This window comes from Chenopodium album, chromosome 26 (assembly GCF_948465745.1).
Source record: "Chenopodium album chromosome 26, dcCheAlbu1.1, whole genome shotgun sequence".
NCBI classification, from domain to species: Eukaryota; Viridiplantae; Streptophyta; class Magnoliopsida; order Caryophyllales; family Amaranthaceae; genus Chenopodium; species Chenopodium album.
In genome coordinates, this window is record NC_137859.1 from 14,792,726 (window position 1) to 14,812,462 (window position 19,737).

The 19,737-nt window shown below is 32.3% G+C and overlaps 1 protein-coding gene across 1 annotated transcript; it reads right to left on the minus strand.

Moving 5' to 3' along the window:
* Positions 1–222: 222 nt before the first annotated feature.
* LOC145617815 (uncharacterized) lies at positions 223–6,906 on the minus strand. Its single transcript, XM_081672567.1, has 4 exons — positions 5,856–6,906; positions 1,067–1,274; positions 801–930; positions 223–709 (listed from the first exon to the last, which is right to left on the minus strand). The coding sequence occupies exons 1-4, from the start codon at positions 6,776–6,778 to the stop codon at positions 438–440; spliced, it is 1,533 nt and encodes a 510-aa protein (XP_081528693.1). The 5' UTR covers positions 6,779–6,906; the 3' UTR covers positions 223–437.
* Between the last annotated feature and the right edge of the window lie 12,831 nt (positions 6,907–19,737).

The following is a 19,737-nucleotide window of genomic DNA, read 5'->3' on the forward strand; positions in this document are numbered from 1 at the left end:
TTTTTAAGCCATAGCACAATTTACTAAATGACACCAGCCATGACAATTATTTTTGACGGGGCAATGACAATTATTAAACTACTTTTTGCATGTATTATTTATTATTTATTCTAATAAAGTAGGGTAGTTTAACAACATTAACCTAATCATGTAATGTAAAAGATGCACAAGATCTCACTATATCAGTATAAATCCAGCTCTAACTTAATTAATCAAATAAAATTAAGGAAAAAAATTAAAATATAATGAGAAAAAAAAAAGGGAAAATTGGTAGATAATAAGCTCACTAGAAAATAGTACAAGTAACAAACTCACGTTATTTATTGTACTCTCCTATAAATCAACAATAAGCACACACGCACTCTATACATTAATTATGCTACAAAAATGAGAAAAATAAATCAAATAAAATAAAATTTGAAAATATATCATTAGTGTCATCTCATGTCTGTGCTCCAAATGCCCTTTGATGGTGAACTAGCTGTTATTCTTACTACTCTTTTTTTAGGCGTAGTTTGTTGCTTCTTTTTCGAGGCAATTTCTTGAACGTTTTCATTTTTCTTTAATAAGTCGACCTTCACTATGTGATGATCCGATGTTCCCTTAGACGATATAACTGCATATGATCCAGGCACGAATGTGTATCCGAGGTTTGGGGATGCTAGTATGTAATCCAATCTGGTTCCGTATTTACATGTACCTTGCACACCTAATTAAAATAAACAACACACGTTAGAATGTCACGAAGCCTAACACAGAATGTGTAACAAAATTGTTATGCAAATTAGGGGGTTTCATACTTTGGCCTTTCGCGATCATGACTACCGATTCACATTCCCCTGCAAACTCCTTAGCATCTGTGTACTCCTTGTCCTTCAAATACCTCATCACCTCCGTTTTCGGGGTAGGCTTTCCAATTTCTTCGTAGTACTATAAGCATTATACACACAATTTAGTCATGCATCATATTGCATCAAACAAATTACATTATCAACGTAACAATTTAGTCATTCGCTAAATAGTCCAATCCCACTATGATAAAATTGCAAAGAACAGAAATAATTACCTTGACAATATCAGTCCATCTTTCTTGTGAATAATCACATTCTTCCAAGGAATTAAGACCTCCAGCTAAAATATGAGGTTCATTATTAGACTCAATTATTGCATTAATCTGCTTCATTCTCCAATTTTCATCTAAATGATCAAGATGAGTGCAGTAAAAATTCATTTCACCAACTTCAGGAACATCAATTGTTGTCTTTAGAACATTCCTGCATCCAAATACCATTATTAATTTCTTTTTTTCAGTGTTTTACTAATATTCAACCTTATCATATGAATTAAAATAATTTAAACAAAACAAGATAAAATATACTGTATTGCTTATATCATGATATTATAAATATAAGACATCATCACAATGGTCCCATTGTCAGATGTAGTTGAAGCAGGTGAACTGCAACAATAAAAATATTTTACTAACAACCATATCCCAAGTTCCCAACTTAGATTTGGAAAGAGATGCATAGCAATATACTACCTATTCTTAATACTTCTTTCATTGAAGTTTCATGCATCCTAAAATACATCCGTTACATTTAATTATAACTTTAAAGTATTTTATATCTTACAGGTAATAATACTTACAAATGAAAATATATATATATATATATATTATATATATATATATATATATATATATATATAACTAATTATCCAAAATTCTAAAAATATCTAACAATATCCCCACAAGAATACTGTTTACATAAAACTCAAAATATTAATTCTAATAGATGGTCAAAGGGTAATGAGGCAATCTAAATGTTGCAATAATTTAAGAGCGGGGGACAGTATAATATGTATAGAATAAAAAAAATACTCGTAATTTGTAAGTGTTAAGTTGTTAACCATTTAGCGTTACTCTTTCGAAAAGAACTTCATTACACACATAACAGTTATTGAGTATTTGAGCTGAAAGATACACCTCACCCACCCCTATTTTTAATCATATTTGAGCATGGATTTGATATTGTTGACTATCTAGGGAAGCTAAACTAGTAAAGCTTAATGGTAGCAAGTTGGTAAGGTATAAACTTGACTTAGGAATCAGGAAAATTCTATTAATCTAATGACATAAATATTGACTTAGAATGGAATATTTGCTTATTTTTGAAGGAAATCATGTATTCCTTCAAGATCAATTATTTGAATCTTGAAGAATTGATTAGCAATTTTAGCACTGAGGAAAATTATAAGTCATGCCCAAATCACTAAACTTTGAAAGCTAGTTTTTATTAGAAAACTCAATGTAGCAAAATAAATTTAAATCAACGTGTTTTCCTACAAATTAAAAACAGACTTTAGCAATATTTGAAGCATAGCACAAGTCTTTCAAATCAAACTTATTTATATGCAAATGTTTATTTAGTTCATAGATCATATAATTCACCGTAATTAATATGTGCATTGGTGATTCCACACATGAGTTTATTGATTGAACTCTAAGGGCCTGTTCACATTTACTTAATTTCAGTTCAGTTCAGTTCAGTTCCAATCAGTTCAGTTCAGTTCAGTTCAGTTCCAATCAGTTCAGTTCAGTTCAGTTCAGCTCTTAATTTCCCTCTCACATAAAATATTCATTTCACCTTAATTCAGTTCAGTTCAGTTCAGTTCCAATCAGTTCAGTTCAGTTCAGCTCAATTCAGTAAATATGAACAGGCCCTAAATTCTCTAGCCGATGAGCTATCCAAATACATTCCTATTCAATAAATATATCTTCCAATAAAAACAAGTGTGCACATTTCTTTTCCCGTTGTATCTTGCGCATGATACAACAAAGGTTGTTACTTTACCCATGTGATTGTACACCCTAAGGCTCCCGTCATTTCTCACCTCTCCCTTCCACGGTAATTGCTAACCAAACACATTGTTAAGGTAGACTATTTTTTCCATCACAAAAAGGTAGACTTCCTTTTCCAAATTGCATGACAACTCTAATGAAGGACAATTTGTACATTGATTGCAAATTATTCTTTAAAATATCAAAAAATATGATAAAGCCAACCCATTATTGGAATAAAGGATAGATGATCATAAGTGGCTTTGCCTTAATCCTTAGACAAAACACAACAGAAATGTCCAATGCCGCGTACGTCAACTACCCTACCGTATCTACAGTTGTAATCCTCTCAATTATTTACCAATTGTTTTTCTATTATTATTTTTATATATATTTTATTTTACAAACCAAACTGATTTTAAATATAAACATAAAAAATTCTCCCAGCTTAAAACAACACGAATTAAAACGAAATGACTAGATCAAAATTATTTTATAGATACAACAATCTACATAACTCAAATCAGAAATGACCCGACCCAACTAAACCCAACATGAACCTGATCGATAACCTGAATAGCAAAATTGCGACCTCAAGATTTTCATGTTAAGTGGACCAAGTTTACAACTTGTTAATGCACATCAATTAATCCGTGACTCTTAGAAAATATGACTAGTGCGGACCAACGAAAAACTAGTATGTAAATGATGACCCACAAATAAAGGACATTACCTATCCATGTTTCTAAAAGCAAGTAAGATTATGGGCTATTCATTCATAATTTATCGCCCATCATCTAGAAAATGTGATGACTCCCTTTTTTGGCCAATTTTTATTGGGGAATTACAGTTTTAGGGATTGGATTTTAGCCTCACGGAAAAGCACATATGATTAGGTAGCTTTTTTCTAAGTTGATGCTACTTTTTAAGCTTGTTCTTGTTAGAATTTTGTGCAACTTTAGTTGAACAGCTAATATTCTAGCTATTGAGCAATATGACTCGTTTTCATTTTCTTTATTTATTATGTATGCGTTATTTTAATTGTATTAATTATCAAAACAGTTACGTATATTAATACCAGTATGATGTAAACATATAAAATTGACATCTAAAATAAATGAATGTGTAGTGTTCGACATACATTCTAAAATTGACAAAATTGATTAATTTAACCAATACATTATTAAAGTTTAAAATGCAAATTCGTTAAATTAATGAAAAATAGATGATAATATGTGGATGTTGAGAGTTTGATATTTAAATTACATAGGTCATCCAACTATGCAACAGTGTCATTCAGAAACTTGTGAGTATTAAGCTACTACAAATTATTTATTTGCTTTATTGTGTGTTCAAGACATCCTTTACACATTATGTAATATAAGTCTATAAATGAACACACTAGTTAGACAGAGTGTCTATTCTTTCTAGTGATTGTTTTCCTAATAGTTAAGTTGTGAAAATGAAACAAGGACAACAACAATTTACTAGCCAATACAATACTTTGTATATGGCAACTCGGGATATAAAATACAGTATATAATAACACCCTTTACTATGAATTAAAAAAAAAAATTCTTTATCATAGTATAATATTTTCATGCTTAATATCATGACATGGTAATATACTAATATAGATAAACTAACCTATAATTTCCTTATAAACTAAGCTCAATGCAAAAAAGTAAAAATAAAAAAAAATTAAAAATAGAGATTGAATAATTTGACTAGAAGAATAAAAAATTGAACCAACTAACCCGAAAAATCAAATTCAGATTTCAACTCATATTAACATAATAATTTAGTATGAAGTTTAAAATAGACCGAACCTAACTTAATCTCACCAAATCCGACCTAGTTACTCGAATTGATACCTCTAAATTCGACATATATTATTAATTGTGTAATGGCACAACCGCACAAGTGACATTTCCAAAATTCTTATCCTAGCATAGATAATCAAGGTGAAAGTAGTCTTTAGTGAACTTTCTAAGAATCTTCATGCTCAAGTTTTTAACGAAGTTATCATTTCAAAAGATGCCAAAGATTAGGTACCCATTTTTCCAAAATAAAAAGTAGTAGAAGCTTTTTAGCTTGTTTACTTTGAATATATTATTCGAAGAAGACTACTCCTTCAAAGGTACTACTACTGGATATTGAGATGTACTAGACATCACCAACAAGTTTTTTTTGCTACAGCTGGTGAAGACATTGACAGTTTTTCTAATTACGGATTATATTTTTAAATACAAGGCTAGAAGAATTAGCTAGGTTTCACACTTTGAGTTGCGAAGGTAGAGGTCGAATCTCATGAATCTCATGGTAGAAGAAATTTTCTTAATAATCTTTTATCTTAAAACGAGTCTTCTCCTAGCCACAAAAATATTGAGTAAAAAAGTTTGTGTTTAAACATATGATTAAGTACGAAGTACTTCATATATCTAGGTGAATAAAAAGTCACCGTGTTCTAAGTTCTAACCCTTATAATTAACAAATCATACAAGTTAACATACTTGCACCATTAAAATAGTTTTGTCCTTTCTATTTTATCCTCAACCATTCATTTAATGATGGACTGCATATAAGCAACACATATATTTTCTAAAATAGTAGGAAAACAAAATAAATTTTAAAATTCATAACAAAACTACGTATTATTTGATGTTAACAATATTTATTAATCCATAATCATTATCTTTAATCTTCTTAAATCCAACCATAAAAATAATTTATTTCTATTTTTGAAGAAACTTTTTTTTTTTTTCTTTTTTTTGCTATCACTAAAATATTATTTGTGACTATTAATGACAAATAGAATTATATTATTGTTACAGTAAACCAAGAATTAAAGTACAATATACCAAGCATATAGCATGTCAAAACAGAGGATAAAACAGAGAACAACAACAACAACAAAAACAAAGAATGAACATACAAAAAACAAACAAAAAACTGCACATAAAACAGAGGAAAACAGAGCATAAATTAAAAAAAAAAAATTAAAAAGACATACCTGAAATCAGTATCATCAAAAATCTTCTGAACTTTGTACTTCTTAATAGGCCATTTAGAAAGAACAGCATTTCCATATTCAGGTGCCCAACTCTCAGCAAACACATAATTCATCCCTAATGCATTAGCCAAATCTGATAACGGCTTCATTTCTCGCTCTTCTTCTGCCTTAACATCTTGCAGTGCAAGTATATCTGCATCAAGCTCTCTCAGCACATCAACAATTGCTCTGTTACTCCTCAAGAATCGCTCTCCTCGATCAGTAACATCTCGGCCTGTTGATAAGCACCTTGTAGGAGTACTCCCCTCTTCGGCGAACCCAATTCTTCGGCTTCGTCCTAGAGATATCTCATTATCAGGCAAATTGATTGATACCCTTAATCTTGATTTTGCAAATTTTTGCTGTTTTGTTAAACAATCAGCAGCAACATTATTGTTATTGCTGTTGCTATTGTTGCTGTTGTTTTGGGTAAAACTATTAGATTTGGTGCTTGGGTGAAGAGGAGATTGCTTGAGAATGCTTTTAGGGCGATCATTTAATGATTTAGCCTTGAAGCTGTTTTGATAAGGACGTTTTTGGAATCTGGAGAAATCGTCGGAGTTTGGTACGACGGCGGGTGCCATAGAAAAAAGGGCAGCATTGAATGTAGCGATTCGGATTGGTTTACGGGTATTACTCATTTGAGTGTTTGGGTACACGGTCGCGTGTTTTGGGTTCAGTGGCTTCAACTGAATGTTATGATTGTTATTATTGTTGTTATTGTTATTGTTACGGTTATCATTATAGTGTTGAAAATGAGAGTCGGAATTCGAGTCGGGTTTAGGGAATTTTCTAATGACGATTTTGGGGTTGGAATGACGGCGGGAGGACCACCGGAGACGGTGGCAGAGGAGGCGGAGGTTTTTGTTGAGAAGTTTGAGCATTTTAGGGAGTGGTGTGGTGTGGTGGGGTTTTAGAAATGTGGGTAGTATGATTGTGGAAAGAGAGAAGAGAAAGTGTGTGGTGAGGAACTTGAGAATCGGAGTGAATTTTGGGTTACAAGTGTTGTGCGCTTAATAAGGTATCAAGGTTTATATTGGTAATTCTTTTTTAAAAAATTAAAAAAAATAAATAAAAAATAAAAACCTAACTCTTTGATCTGTTTTGACATTTTGACTATTGACTGCTTCACACCTTTTTGGCTTTATCTTCACCTGTACGTAATACGCCTATACTAGATTACCGGAACTCTTTATAAAATAAAAATAAAAAATAAAAATAAAAATAAAAATAAAAAAAAAAAAAAGAAGAAGAAGAAGATACCGGAACTCCGGAAGTATATACGAGTACAGAGTCCTTTCTTAAATTTGGAGTGGGATTGTTAACGTTGATCAGTTGTTGTTTGATCTTGTTAAATATGTTTTATTTATTATAAATATTAATTTTTAAATGTAAATATCGTATGACTTTGATTACAGAATTTTTTTTTTTTTTTTTTTTTTTTTGAGGATATGATTACAGAAATTTTGATTAGTATTCATTGCAAAACAGAGGAAGTAGTATATATAAATTTTAATTTTATACGTAGCATGAAGTAATATTTAGTATTGTTGAATATCACTACTTTTTTTTTTCTTGTTCTTTTATTAAAAAAATAGGTACAACAACAAAAATAAATAAATAAATAAATAAAAACAAGAAGAAAATGGGCGGGATTTTACAGTCTTTTGGATGGAAAAAAGAAGGAAAATTTGTCAAGAATAAGTCAACCTTTGTATAAATAGCTCAAAATAAGGGTTTGTTCACATTTATTGAACTGAACTGATTAGAGCTGAGCTGAGCTGAGCTGAACTGAACTGAGCTGAGCTGAAATTAATATTTTATGAGAGAAGGAAATTAGAAGCTGAATTGAACTGAACTGATTAGAGCTGAACTAAGCTGAATTGAGCTGATTAGAGCAAAACTGAACTAAACTGAACTGAACTGAAATTAAGTAAATGTGAATAGGCCCTAAGTCAAACTTTGCTCGATTAATTAACTCATAATTAGTCGACTCTTAAAGGGTATTTTCTTTAAATAGGTCAAATGACTAACCAATTTAACAAGTCAATTTTTCAATCAAAAATAATTTATTATTAAATGTTATTTATAATTACATTATATAAACAAACTAAAAAAGAAGAAAAAAGATCTCCCCTCCACCGCAAGTTACCCCCTGCCACTGCCGGCAACGAACCACCTTCCTCTCCCGGTGCCAGCGACCCAACTCCCATCCCCCCTCCCCGAAATCCCCTTCCCCTTTCTCACTTCCCCCACCCACGACATCAGTCACCACCCTTCCCCCAAAAACCAAACCCTTAACCACCCCCACATAACCTTGTAAGGAAGGTTCTGGATAGGCAAGTTGGTTTTTCGGTGAGCAAGGTTGTCAGGATCGGGATCCTACTTTGGATTAGTGAGCTTGAGAAGAGTAGGATCGAATCAGTGAAATCAAATCGTAGAATCGTAAGATCTTACAAAATTGTTAAAAGGAGTAATAAAAAGGTTGATACACAATTAGATTTCATTTTTAAGCCATAAAATGATAAAATTTATAGTTTTAGTAGTTGGATAGTAATATTCTTAGCCTCAGAGAAAAGTTTAATTACTTTAGGCTCATTTTAACAAGTAAAAAGTAGGATCATACGATCCTGTCCGATCCTACTCAATTCTAACTAATCCTGCATGATTCTGTCCGATCCTGTACAATCCAATAATAATTTAAGTGAAAAACAGGATCGTTCGATCCCACCCGATCTTGTGCGATCCTGACCGTCCTACAGTGATCTTGCTTGCTCTGATTCTACATCCGATCCGAGTTGTTTGGCTTAAATAGGATCGCACGATCTTACGATCCGGATCGCGATTTTGACAACAATGTCAGTGTGATTTTAATGAACGACTTCATCCCCGTAATTTGTGTGCCGGATATCTGGCGAACTAAAGCAAAAGAGGAGTGGTTGTCTAGGTGGAGGTGTGTGGTCGTGTAGGGAAGCGAGAAAGGGAAAGGGGAGGAATAGTGTGTTGTGGATTGGGGAAAGGGAGGGGGTGGAGTGTGGTCACTGGTGGTCGTGGTCTGCGGTCAGAAGACCGGTAGCAAAGGAGCTGACGGGGAAGCTAGGGGGCTGTCAGTGGCTACCGAGTGACTGGAATTTTTTTTATTATTTGATATAATTGTTAATTGAAAATTTTTAAAAATAATTAATCAAAAATAAATGTTCGCTAAAAATATTGTTCATTGTTTTTTTGAAATAAGACCAACCACATGATGACACGTGGCACAATTTACCGAAACAACCGGTTACTCCAAAATTCAGCAGGTTGTGATTAATTTTTAGAAGATATCATTTAAAGATCGACTTTTTTTTAGTTAATCAAAATGTTGACTTACTTTGAGCTAACCAGACAAAGGTTGACTTAGGGTCTGTTCTCATTGACTGAACTAAGCTGAGCTGAACTGAAATGAATATTTTATAAGGGAAGGAAATTAGGAGCTGAACTGAACTAGACTGAACTGAATTTCAACGTATGAGAACAGGCCCTTATAGTTGACAAATTTTCCTAAGGAAATATATTTATTAAGACTTATGGCTATATATAACATTACCCATAAAATTATGGACAAATACAAAAGATTGACATTTAAATTAACTAACCTATGGCCTAATAAAAAAATGTGGGCATAAAGCTTGGATTATTGTGGAATAATCAAAACGTTAGATTATTAGAAATAAATTGAGAAAAAATTGGATTACTTAAATCAAATTTTCATCCATATCATGTACCTATTCAAAGCTGTATTGTGTAGTTTTTGTCAAAAAAAAAAATGTATTGTGTAGTTGTGTATGGAGTTCCATAAAGGTTTCATAGAATATCATTCTTGATATTGGGTTTCAAATTTTCAATGCATGTATATATTAAATTAAAAAAAAAAGAATATGAGTTATTGCTGTTAATACTTTTTATGGGACTATTATATAATATTACTAAGCTAGATTTAAACTCGTGTGATGCATATGTGTAGACAACTGATCGTTTCTCCCCAAAAACCAAATCTTGTGATGAGTACCTTTCACGTTTTGATTGACGAGCTCAGTAAAGAGTTGAAGAGTCTCGCAAAGTTTCCTTAAGCCTTGACCATATTTCTAACCTTACCCAAAGTGTTCTTCATTTTGTGTCATTTAACCCAAAATCATTCATTTCATGTCCTTAGAAAATAAATCATTTCGTGCCTAAAGTATATAAAAAAAATTATTTTGGCCCATGCATGTTCCCAGTCCAATTATAGTTTAGTTGGATAGGATTTGAAAAAAGCTTTCCAATCATATATTATAAAGCCAAATCTGACTTAAAACGAAACCGAGCCCAACCGAGTCTAGATCCACTTTAGTAAGACCCAATGATTTTCATGCAGTCCAATTATTATATTTAGGCCCTAAATGATCATACTCCTAATCCTAAACTAGTTAAGAACTTTTAAAATCCTGTAGAACGTTAGTTCTATTTTATCCTTTACGAAAAGATAAAGATCAAAGAGTTCGAGATTGAATAAAACCTCTCATATGATAATCCTGATCCCATTCGAATTTAAAGATGTTCGGATATATTTTGCAAACACAATTTTATTAGAAATCAAATTCCGAACAAATAAGATTATTTTATGAGTCATCGTGCAACGAGAGGATAATCGCACAACGACAATCTTGTCACGGCACGATAGAAGCCAACGCCGTGCAACAATTATGTCACGTCGCGTCAAACAAGTTCTATCTCAGTTCTAAATTCTAATCTTCTCTAATCGTTTCGGTTCTCTTTTTTCCTTATAAATAGAGGTCATTTTCCCCCATTTTGAAATAAGCTACACTCTAGCCACACCCATTATCAAACAAGCTACAACCATCGAGAATCCTTAATTAGTTCCAATCATCATCAACACTCTTATCAATCATCTATCATCAATTATTATTTTTAACACCACCCATATACTAAGCCTTAGCCTAAACACATCTTTGATACACCCCAAATCATCCACAATACTTCCTTTGCAGGATTCGAATACTCCAAACCATTCTCGATATTTCCTTTGACCTCGACGTGAAAGGTTGATAGTTCTGAGGGTTTGGTCCTAAATGTATATTTCAATTCTTAATTAATTTGGTTTATTATTTAATTTATTGAGTTTTCTTTTTTGAAGTTTACTAACATGTGTATTATTGTTTCAATAGCAAGGAGGTCGAGGCACTGAAGTAAGTAATTTAATTAATAAAATATTCTTTTGATTTTGGAGTAGAAATCATATTTAGGATGTTATTATGATTTATGGTATCATGTTGAGGATGTTACTTTGAAATCTAGTATCATGTTTAGGATAATGCTTTGATTTTGCTATTAGTGACATGCTAGGAATTATTATTAATTTGTTCAGTATCATGCCTAAGATCTTACTACTAACAACATTTTAATGATGATGATTGGTATATTGATCATATGTTGCTTGATTATTTATGATTCAGGTTTAACAAAAATTTGTACTTGAAATCACATCTAAAAAGATAATTAGTAATCGAATTTAGGTTCAATATGATTTTAATTCAAGTGATCACAACATTAGATTTATTTTTGCAATGATAATCAACAACGTAGATTAAACAGGTTTAGGATTAATTTGATGTGTGTATGTTGATTGAAAGCGTGCATGAATATCATTAGAATTAAGTAAAGGCATATTTAGGGCGGGTTTGATCTCTTTGAGGTTGAGTTCATACCATCATCCTCGAACAACCATTCATGGTTTTGGACCACTATGGAGTTAACATTCTCTGTGATTGTGAAACGGGTGTAACCTTCATAATCATGAACAGTTTACAAGTTCCTAAAACTTGTTGGCGACACTTTTTTTCTAGCTTCTTTTCCTTAGAGCGCCGCCATGCTTAAATACATGACCTACATGTAGGGCGGAAGAGTGAAAAATTCCCTACAATTTTTTGGCGACTCCATCGGGAAATCAAACCTAAAATTTATGGTTTCGCTGACTTGTGCCTTATCCACTAGGTAAGTTTCGAAAAAAAAGTCAAAATAGGTCTCTATTAATAATTGGAAAAACGGAAAAGAATAATCCCACCTTTAACACTTCTTCTCAAATTAATCCTACCTTTGACTATACTGGGAACAATCCCTTCTTAAAACAGTCCATTTACCGGTTTCTAAGTTGGTAACCAGTTTTAGGATGTGTATGCCACGTGTTAATTTTTAATTGGTTTATTTTATAATAATCAATCAAAGTTTTAATCCCATAAGTGTGGGGATTATTTAATAAAAAATAATAATAATAATTAAAAAAAAAGGAACAACCCCCTCTCGCTCCTCTTTCCTCTCCCTAACTAAACTAGCCTAACACACTCACCCATTCCCGTCCCTGTTCTTTTGAGCCGTCCCTCCCCCTTTCCCCACCGAACAGTCACAACCTCATCCCCTTCGCTGGATTCTCCTCCTCTTGCTATTAAGTGATTGACTTCTCTGGCTCAAGTCATTTGCACAAACCATCCAATCTACGAAGTAACATATAACGATGTGACTTCTAAAAGCAATCAAATTAAAGCTTTATGTTAATCATCTTAATCAATTTTTATTTCCTTCTCATCTGACACTAACAATTTTGTAGACACTGTGATTGATTTTTTTGGACAGAATTATGAAGAAACTCATAATGCAAGTGGACATAGTGATAATTTAGTGAGAAATTATGATCGAGGTTTTTTTTATACTTGATCTGTAAATTAGATGGTGGGGGCGTGGTTTACTTGGGTTTCGAGGGGATGGGACTTCGATTAAAAGGTGTGGCACGGTTTCAAGTTTCCTAGGGAAGAGGTTCGCCGGTCTAGTGGGGTGGGGGTTAGATGAGAATGGCTAGTGTTTTAGGAGGTGGGGTTTAGGGTTGAGGGGCTAGTCTGGTGGGGTTGTGGGGAAGGGAAATAGGGTTTTTTTTTTTTGGGTGGTTGTTAAGGTGGTGTGGTGGTGGCCATATAAGGTGGTGGTTATGGTGAGTGTGGTTGTGTTGTTTTTAAAATTGGGTGGTTGTTAAGAGAGTGTGGTGGTGGTCATACAAGTGGTGGTTGTGGTGAGTGTGGTTGTGTTGTTTTTTAAAATTAAAAAATTAATTTAACTTGTTGAATAGGTTATAGGGTAAATGGGACAGTATTGGGAAGATGGGGGGTTAAAGGTGGGATTATTACCAGATTAATCTAAGGTGGGATTATTTCAAGCAGAAGTGACAAAGCTGGGATTATTCATTTCAATTTTTCCTTAATAATTTAAGGGAAATTCTCATTGGTAGCTTTGTAAAATTGCACATTCTCAATGGTAATCGAATTTTGTACAAATTTTGTCAAATGACATTACTTTGATAATTTTTTCTAATATGACAAAATATTTGTAATTAACAACTACTCCCTCTATAATTATGGATTATTTTGACCGGCACATTTGCCGAGACATTACTTTGGCCATTAATATCTTAATTGTGCATTAGTTAAAATTGTAACAACATTATATTATGACAAATCTAATGATGTACTTCGTATTATATAATAACATTTCTTTAATTTTTAGAGATGAAAAATTAAGTCAACCATGGTATGTGAATAGTGCAATTATCAAAGTGATGCATATAAAAAAAACGGAGGGAGTAATTAGATTTATAAGAATTAATTTGATAATTAATAAAAAAAATAATTTTTTCAAAAAAAAAAAACAACCATCCCAGCCACCCTGTTCCCCATCCCTTGCCAGCGCCGTAAATCCCTTGAAATCGCGCCCGGCGTCGGCGACGCCCTGTCGGTTCCACTCCCTTTTTTCCCTAGCCTTTAACCTCTCTGAAACCTTACCAACCCAATTCGAAACCCTGGATTTTTTATTTGGGGGTTTAAGGGTTTTGAGTGGTGGTTAAAGGGGGGAAAGGGAGTAGAGAAGATATGGGGTGGAACGAATCGTGTTCGCCGACGCCGAGAAGGGGGTTTTAGCGTCGGCTAGGGGGGAAGAAGTGGTTTTCGAGGGAGTGGAGGGGGATTTAGGGAGGGATTAAGGTGTGTGGTTCTGGGAAAAGGGAGGGTGGTTCGAGGTTGAGGTGGTTGTTGCCGACTCAGGCACTCATTTTTAGGGGTAGTACGACGCCGGCGCGGGGTGGTCGGGTTGGGGAACTGGGTGGAGAAGCTGGGGGCAGGGTGGCTGGGATGGTTTGTTTTATTTTAATCTTTTTGTTAATTAATGGTTAAATATAAAAAGATTGTCATGTTTAAAAAAATTAAGGAAAGTAATGTTATATTGGAGAACTAGGTTAAATTTCCATGCAATGCACGACAATAATAAAGTATATAAAAGATATTCAGAAATAATTCATTTGGGTAAATATGGAATATGATTGTCAAATTGGAAAGAAAATATCACAAGGTATACATAGTTTACTTATTTGCACCAAAAAAATAAAAAAAAAAATTTACTTATTGATTTGAAAAAATTAAAAAATAAAAAAAATAAAAAGCGAAAAAGGCGGGAAATTTTTTCACAAGGTCAAGTGTCATGGAAGGATTTGTTTTTAGTATAGGTTATTAGATAGATTTGCAAAAAAAATTTATTACCATTAAAAATGTGCAATTCTTTAGATCTCATGGAATCGGGAAGAAAGCTCTAAACACTTGAGTTATCTCTCACTCTCATTACTCCGTAATAAATAGTACTATTATATATTTTTTAATCCTATACAATTAAGGTTTACTTAGCTTATATATAAACACTATATATATAATTTGTAAAACTAGTGAGTACCCCGAGTATCGCCTCAGGTTGTTACAGTGGACATTAGATTGAAGTGGACATTTTTTTAGAAGTATGTTTACCATACATTATTTTTATGTGATTAAAGAAAAAAAAAAGTTTAAATATAATAAGTTAACTATTTAAATTTCATTTATGGAAACATGTTTAGATAAGCTATATTCAAATGGAGTATACTAGCTTAAATCCCTTGCAATGCACGGTTGTTAAATACTTTTGAATATAATATTATAAAAAATTATATGAATGGAATGACTCATGTATTAAAAATATGGTGTATATTAAAAACAAAAACATGTAAGAGAAATTATTTAAATTACATGTAACATTCATAATGGAAAGTTTAATATTTTTGGAAAGGAATTATATTTTATATAAAACAAATATCATAATTTATATACTGTACAATTTTTTTCCCCTAAGTAACAATGATTTATTTTTAGAAGGTACTTTTGGAGGGAAAATTTTTCATGCAATATTCTATTTTTATTCGCTTTTAGTATTATGTAATTGATATGAAATATTATACTTTCTGCTTTTTTTTTTTATATATATAGTTGTAACGATTTGATTTTTACACTATTCATGTGCTTCACTTTGACTAGTTTTGATGATTTACAATTAAGAAAAATTATAGTCATGTGGGATTTTGTTAGGTCGTCTCGATTTATACTATTTTAATTACAAATGTTTATAAATTTTATATACTGGTAATTAAACAGATAAACAATTAAAATCATGCGCCGACAAGCGTAAAAAGAGAAGTGTTATTGTAACTATAAAGAAACAGAGGTAAGTATTCTAATAGACTATATATGGAATATACAAGAGATACAAGTCATACAACAACCCTATGGGTTGTAATATAAAAATAAAAATGAACATAAAACATATCAACTATACATAATTATAGAATGTTCTAAGTGCTTATATAAGAGGACTATAAATAGGAAACCTCCCCCCTCATTTGTACATCATCCAAGCAATTCTTAACCTCTCTTAAGCAATACAATTCGCTCTTTATTTGTGAAACTAATGCTTCCATCCTGTACTTCTCAGTCTAAGCTTTCGTTGTATACTTTTCTACAAGCAAGCATCAGAGTTAGCCTTGACTAGCATCCTAAAAGATCGGGAGTTATTAAGCGCACGTGCAAGTGGCTAAGGAAGTTAGTGAATATTTGTTCAAAAAAAATGTTAGTTAACACGTGGAATCCCACTAGCACGGTAAGTGCGTGGCCCCATTCATATAGTACACGAAATTTGTTTAAGAGAGATTGATGGAAACCCAATACAATCTTTTTTACTCCAATCGTTTCACCGCTAGCATACATTATATAATCATACAAATTTTTTTAAATGACAAGGTTACCTCAATTTCTTCGGTTGGAAGATTGTTCATCAATATAACCTCAATCAACACTTTTCAAAATCTTAAAAACGTTACCTACTAATTAAGCAAGAAAAATAAATAATTTATCAGCTAAATAAGGGATAGTGCACCATAAATACAGCAAAAAACGATAAGTTTCCCTCTCCGTGACAAAAAAACCTAAAATAAAAACAAGCAACATCAATATTAACAACTCCACTAAATTCACAGATAAATATTGTTAACTTATTGGACATATGACCAATAATATGGGTATTAGTTGGAAAAGTACCCTATTCTCCCCCCTTCTCATACACCATAATAATTTTGTCAGTCGGGAGAATTTTTTTGAATTTCACAACTTACTATATTTCTAAAAATGAAACATGTATGATAATGAAGATAAATATTGACGTGTAATAATACTAGTACGTCAAAAGTCATATCCAATATAATGATCATGCACAATGATGTTAGATGATCAAACTCCAAGCATTGAACAACGTTATTTAATTTGTCCAGTATTAGTGTTTATGATATTGAACATCTGATAGGTAGATGAACTTTATACAGGTAGTTGCTTAAGTGGTTATGATACTGCAAATAATAGTGCCACCTACAGTTGTTGTCACACTAGCACCCAATATTATCAGTTGAGATATATTGCTTGTAGACACCCATTTGTGTCTCCCCAAAACCAAACCCAGTGATGAATACCTTTCACGTCAAAACATAATCGAATGAGGTAAAAGTGTGAAAAGTCAAGTGTTGCGGTTAGTTTTTATTAAAATCCTTCTTTCTGTTTTCGAAAACCATTTCTATTTTATGAAAACGTCCAATTCAGTTTATTTTGGTCCATGATAAGGGTCCAATAATGGTGTAGTTGGATGGGCCTTGAAAAGACCTTTCCAACGATATATTATAAGCCCAATTCCGATGAATAATGAGGAAGTTATGGCCAAAATACTAAACTGGGCCCAAACCGGATTTTACCTACGACCCAATGATCATGAGGAGGGTCCAAAGGTTTAATCCTATTCCTAAACTAATTAGGATTGATTAGAATCTTCTATAAGTTTCTAGAATATCTTAATTATCCTTTTTTGAAAAGATAAGATCATGGAATTTGATTTAAATATAAACTTTCCTTTTTTAAAACTTTCCTAATTCTATTCGGATTAAAAGATGTTCAAAGATAGTCAGATATTATTTTCGTGCCTCATATTTTTTATCCAAATTTTATATGGTTGGATAGATCTTGAAATTATCTTTGCAATGATATATTATAATAATAAATCCAAGCTATAACGAAAAAGATATTAAAGATATACGAAACTCTATCCAAAACTGACACCCTTTCATTATTTCGTCCATATCTTTTTATATACAAAAGATTTTAATCTGATTCTAATTGCAATAGAAAGTAGACTTCAAGAGCTTTCCAATGACATATTATAGACTTATTTGGACTTCTAGATCAAAAGATATGATTAAAACAAAATCCGTAAAAAACTGTCTTGTCGCGAAACGACAGGTTTGTCGCCTCGCGACAGTCTCTGTCGCCTGGCGACAAGATAAATCTTTGGCGACAAGGTCGGTTTGATTAGCGACAGAGTGGAGTTTTATTCCTTATCAAATTCTATGATTTTCCGGACTTTTTCTTTATAAATAGGGTTCGAACCTCTGTTTTTATTCATCATCTTTCATCATCAACTTTCATCAACTCTCATCAAGAATTACTTAATTCTTAATTCTTAATTCTTTCTCTCTCTCTCTTTCTAAACTTGCTTTTTTAAACACAATTCCGCATTCACAAGACTTAGAGTCTCTTAGCCAAGTTCGAAGTTGCCTTCGCCCTAGACGTGTAAGGTTGATATTTTCTGAGGGTTTGGTCCAAAACTAGTCAAAACTTTATTTAATTTGATTTCAATTTAATTATTTAATTATTCTTTATTATTTTCATTGAAGTTTACTAACTTGTGTATTTTGTTATTAGAAAGAGGTACGAGGCTTCAAAGTATGTAATCTTATTACTCTCTTTCAATGTAGATTGCATGCTTATTATTGTTTTATGCTTTCTAGTATCATGTTAGGCTGTTATTTTATACTTTCTAGAATCATGTTTAGGGTGCCTTTAATCTTTTCTAATATCATGTTAGTACCATGTTAGGTTTAAAGCTTTGATCTTTATTGCTTAGTGACATGCTAGGATTTGTTATTAATCTTGTTAGTATCATGCCTAGGATCTTGCTATTATTTTTAAGCTTTATTATGCCTTATCATGCTATTATCATTATTATTGCTTTTATGTTGCTTGATTTATTATATTGTTATTGCTTGATCACACCTTTTATGATTGTTAAAGGGAATTTGTACTTGAAATCACGCTTAATAAGATAATTATTAATTTGGTTTAGACTAATGTGATTTTAACTCAAGTGATCGCCAATAATAGTATAATCTATGCATTAATATTCAACCAACATAGATAAACAGGTTAGGTTTAATATAATGTTTGTATGTTATTCGAAAAGCGCACATGAATACGAGCAGAACAAAGTAGAGGCTTATTTTATAGGGCGGGTCCTTTCTTTTGTAGATTGGATTCGTACCCTCATCCCCGGACCCTGTATGGTTCAAGACCTTATGGAGTTGATGGTCCTTTTGGATTGTCTTTTGGGTTTACAAGTTCCTAAAACTTGTTGGCGACTCTTTTTGCTCTTTGTCTTTCCCTTTGGAACGCCACCGTACTTTAGTGTATGATCACAGTGGGGTTCAAGTTTGGGGTTATCGTAATGCTTGAAATATTCCCTACATTGCTCTATACACCATTTTCAATGTCAACATAAAAAAATATTATCAAAGCTAAAAGTTGTGATAAGAATAAGAATATATGATTGAATGATCAACAAATAACGTGGTTAAGTGTTTATAATATCAGTATTGAAGTCTAAATAAGTCATTAAGAACCACTTGCCCCCATAAGTTCTTATCTATCAATCTACTCATAGTTACTTAATTGCAAAAACTAAGGAAAAATTGACTATTTAGGCAGCGCATGCATGTAATTTCATAGGTGTAGACACCTAAAAATGTCTCCCAAAAACCAAACCCGATGATGAACAACCTTTCACCGCCATTATTGGTCGGGTTGAGTATGTAATCTTGGTCGGGTTGAGTATGTAATCTTTAGAGTGCTTAAATCCATGTTCCATTCAATACATTTCATAAAACAATCCAATTCATAGCCCATTTTCCCAAATCATAACTTATTTTCCTCTCTTCGTGCCTTTAAGCCCAAATAATTCATTTCATGTCCTTTAAAACCATTCATTTCGTGTCCTTATTATAAAAATGTTTAGATCAGTTTATTTTGGTCCATAATCTGGGTCCAATTGTTAAATGGTTGGATGGGGCTTGAAAAGAGCTTTCCAACGATATATTATAAGCCTAAATCCGAGTTATATAACGAATAAGTTATGTCTAAAATACTAAACTGAGTCCAAACCGAACCTAAGCCCACCTTACCTACGACCCAATGCTCATGTGGAGGGTCCAAAGGATTTAATCTCATTCCTAATTCAATTAGGATTAATTAGAAGCTTCTATAAGCTTCTAAAAGATCTTAATTATCCTTTTTGAAAAGATAAGATTAAAGAGTTTGAA

Excerpts from the sequence above, each read along its gene's own strand:
- LOC145617815 (XM_081672567.1), bottom strand. The coding sequence starts at position 6,778 with ATGCTCAAACTTCTCAACAAAAACCTCCGCCTCCTCTGCCACCGTCTC. Across the intron at positions 931-1,066 it reads GATGGACTGATATTGTCAAG|TACTACGAAGAAATTGGAAA; the intron begins GTAATTATTTCT and ends TAATGCTTATAG. Across the intron at positions 710-800 it reads CATGATCGCGAAAGGCCAAA|GTGTGCAAGGTACATGTAAA; the intron begins GTATGAAACCCC and ends TATTTTAATTAG.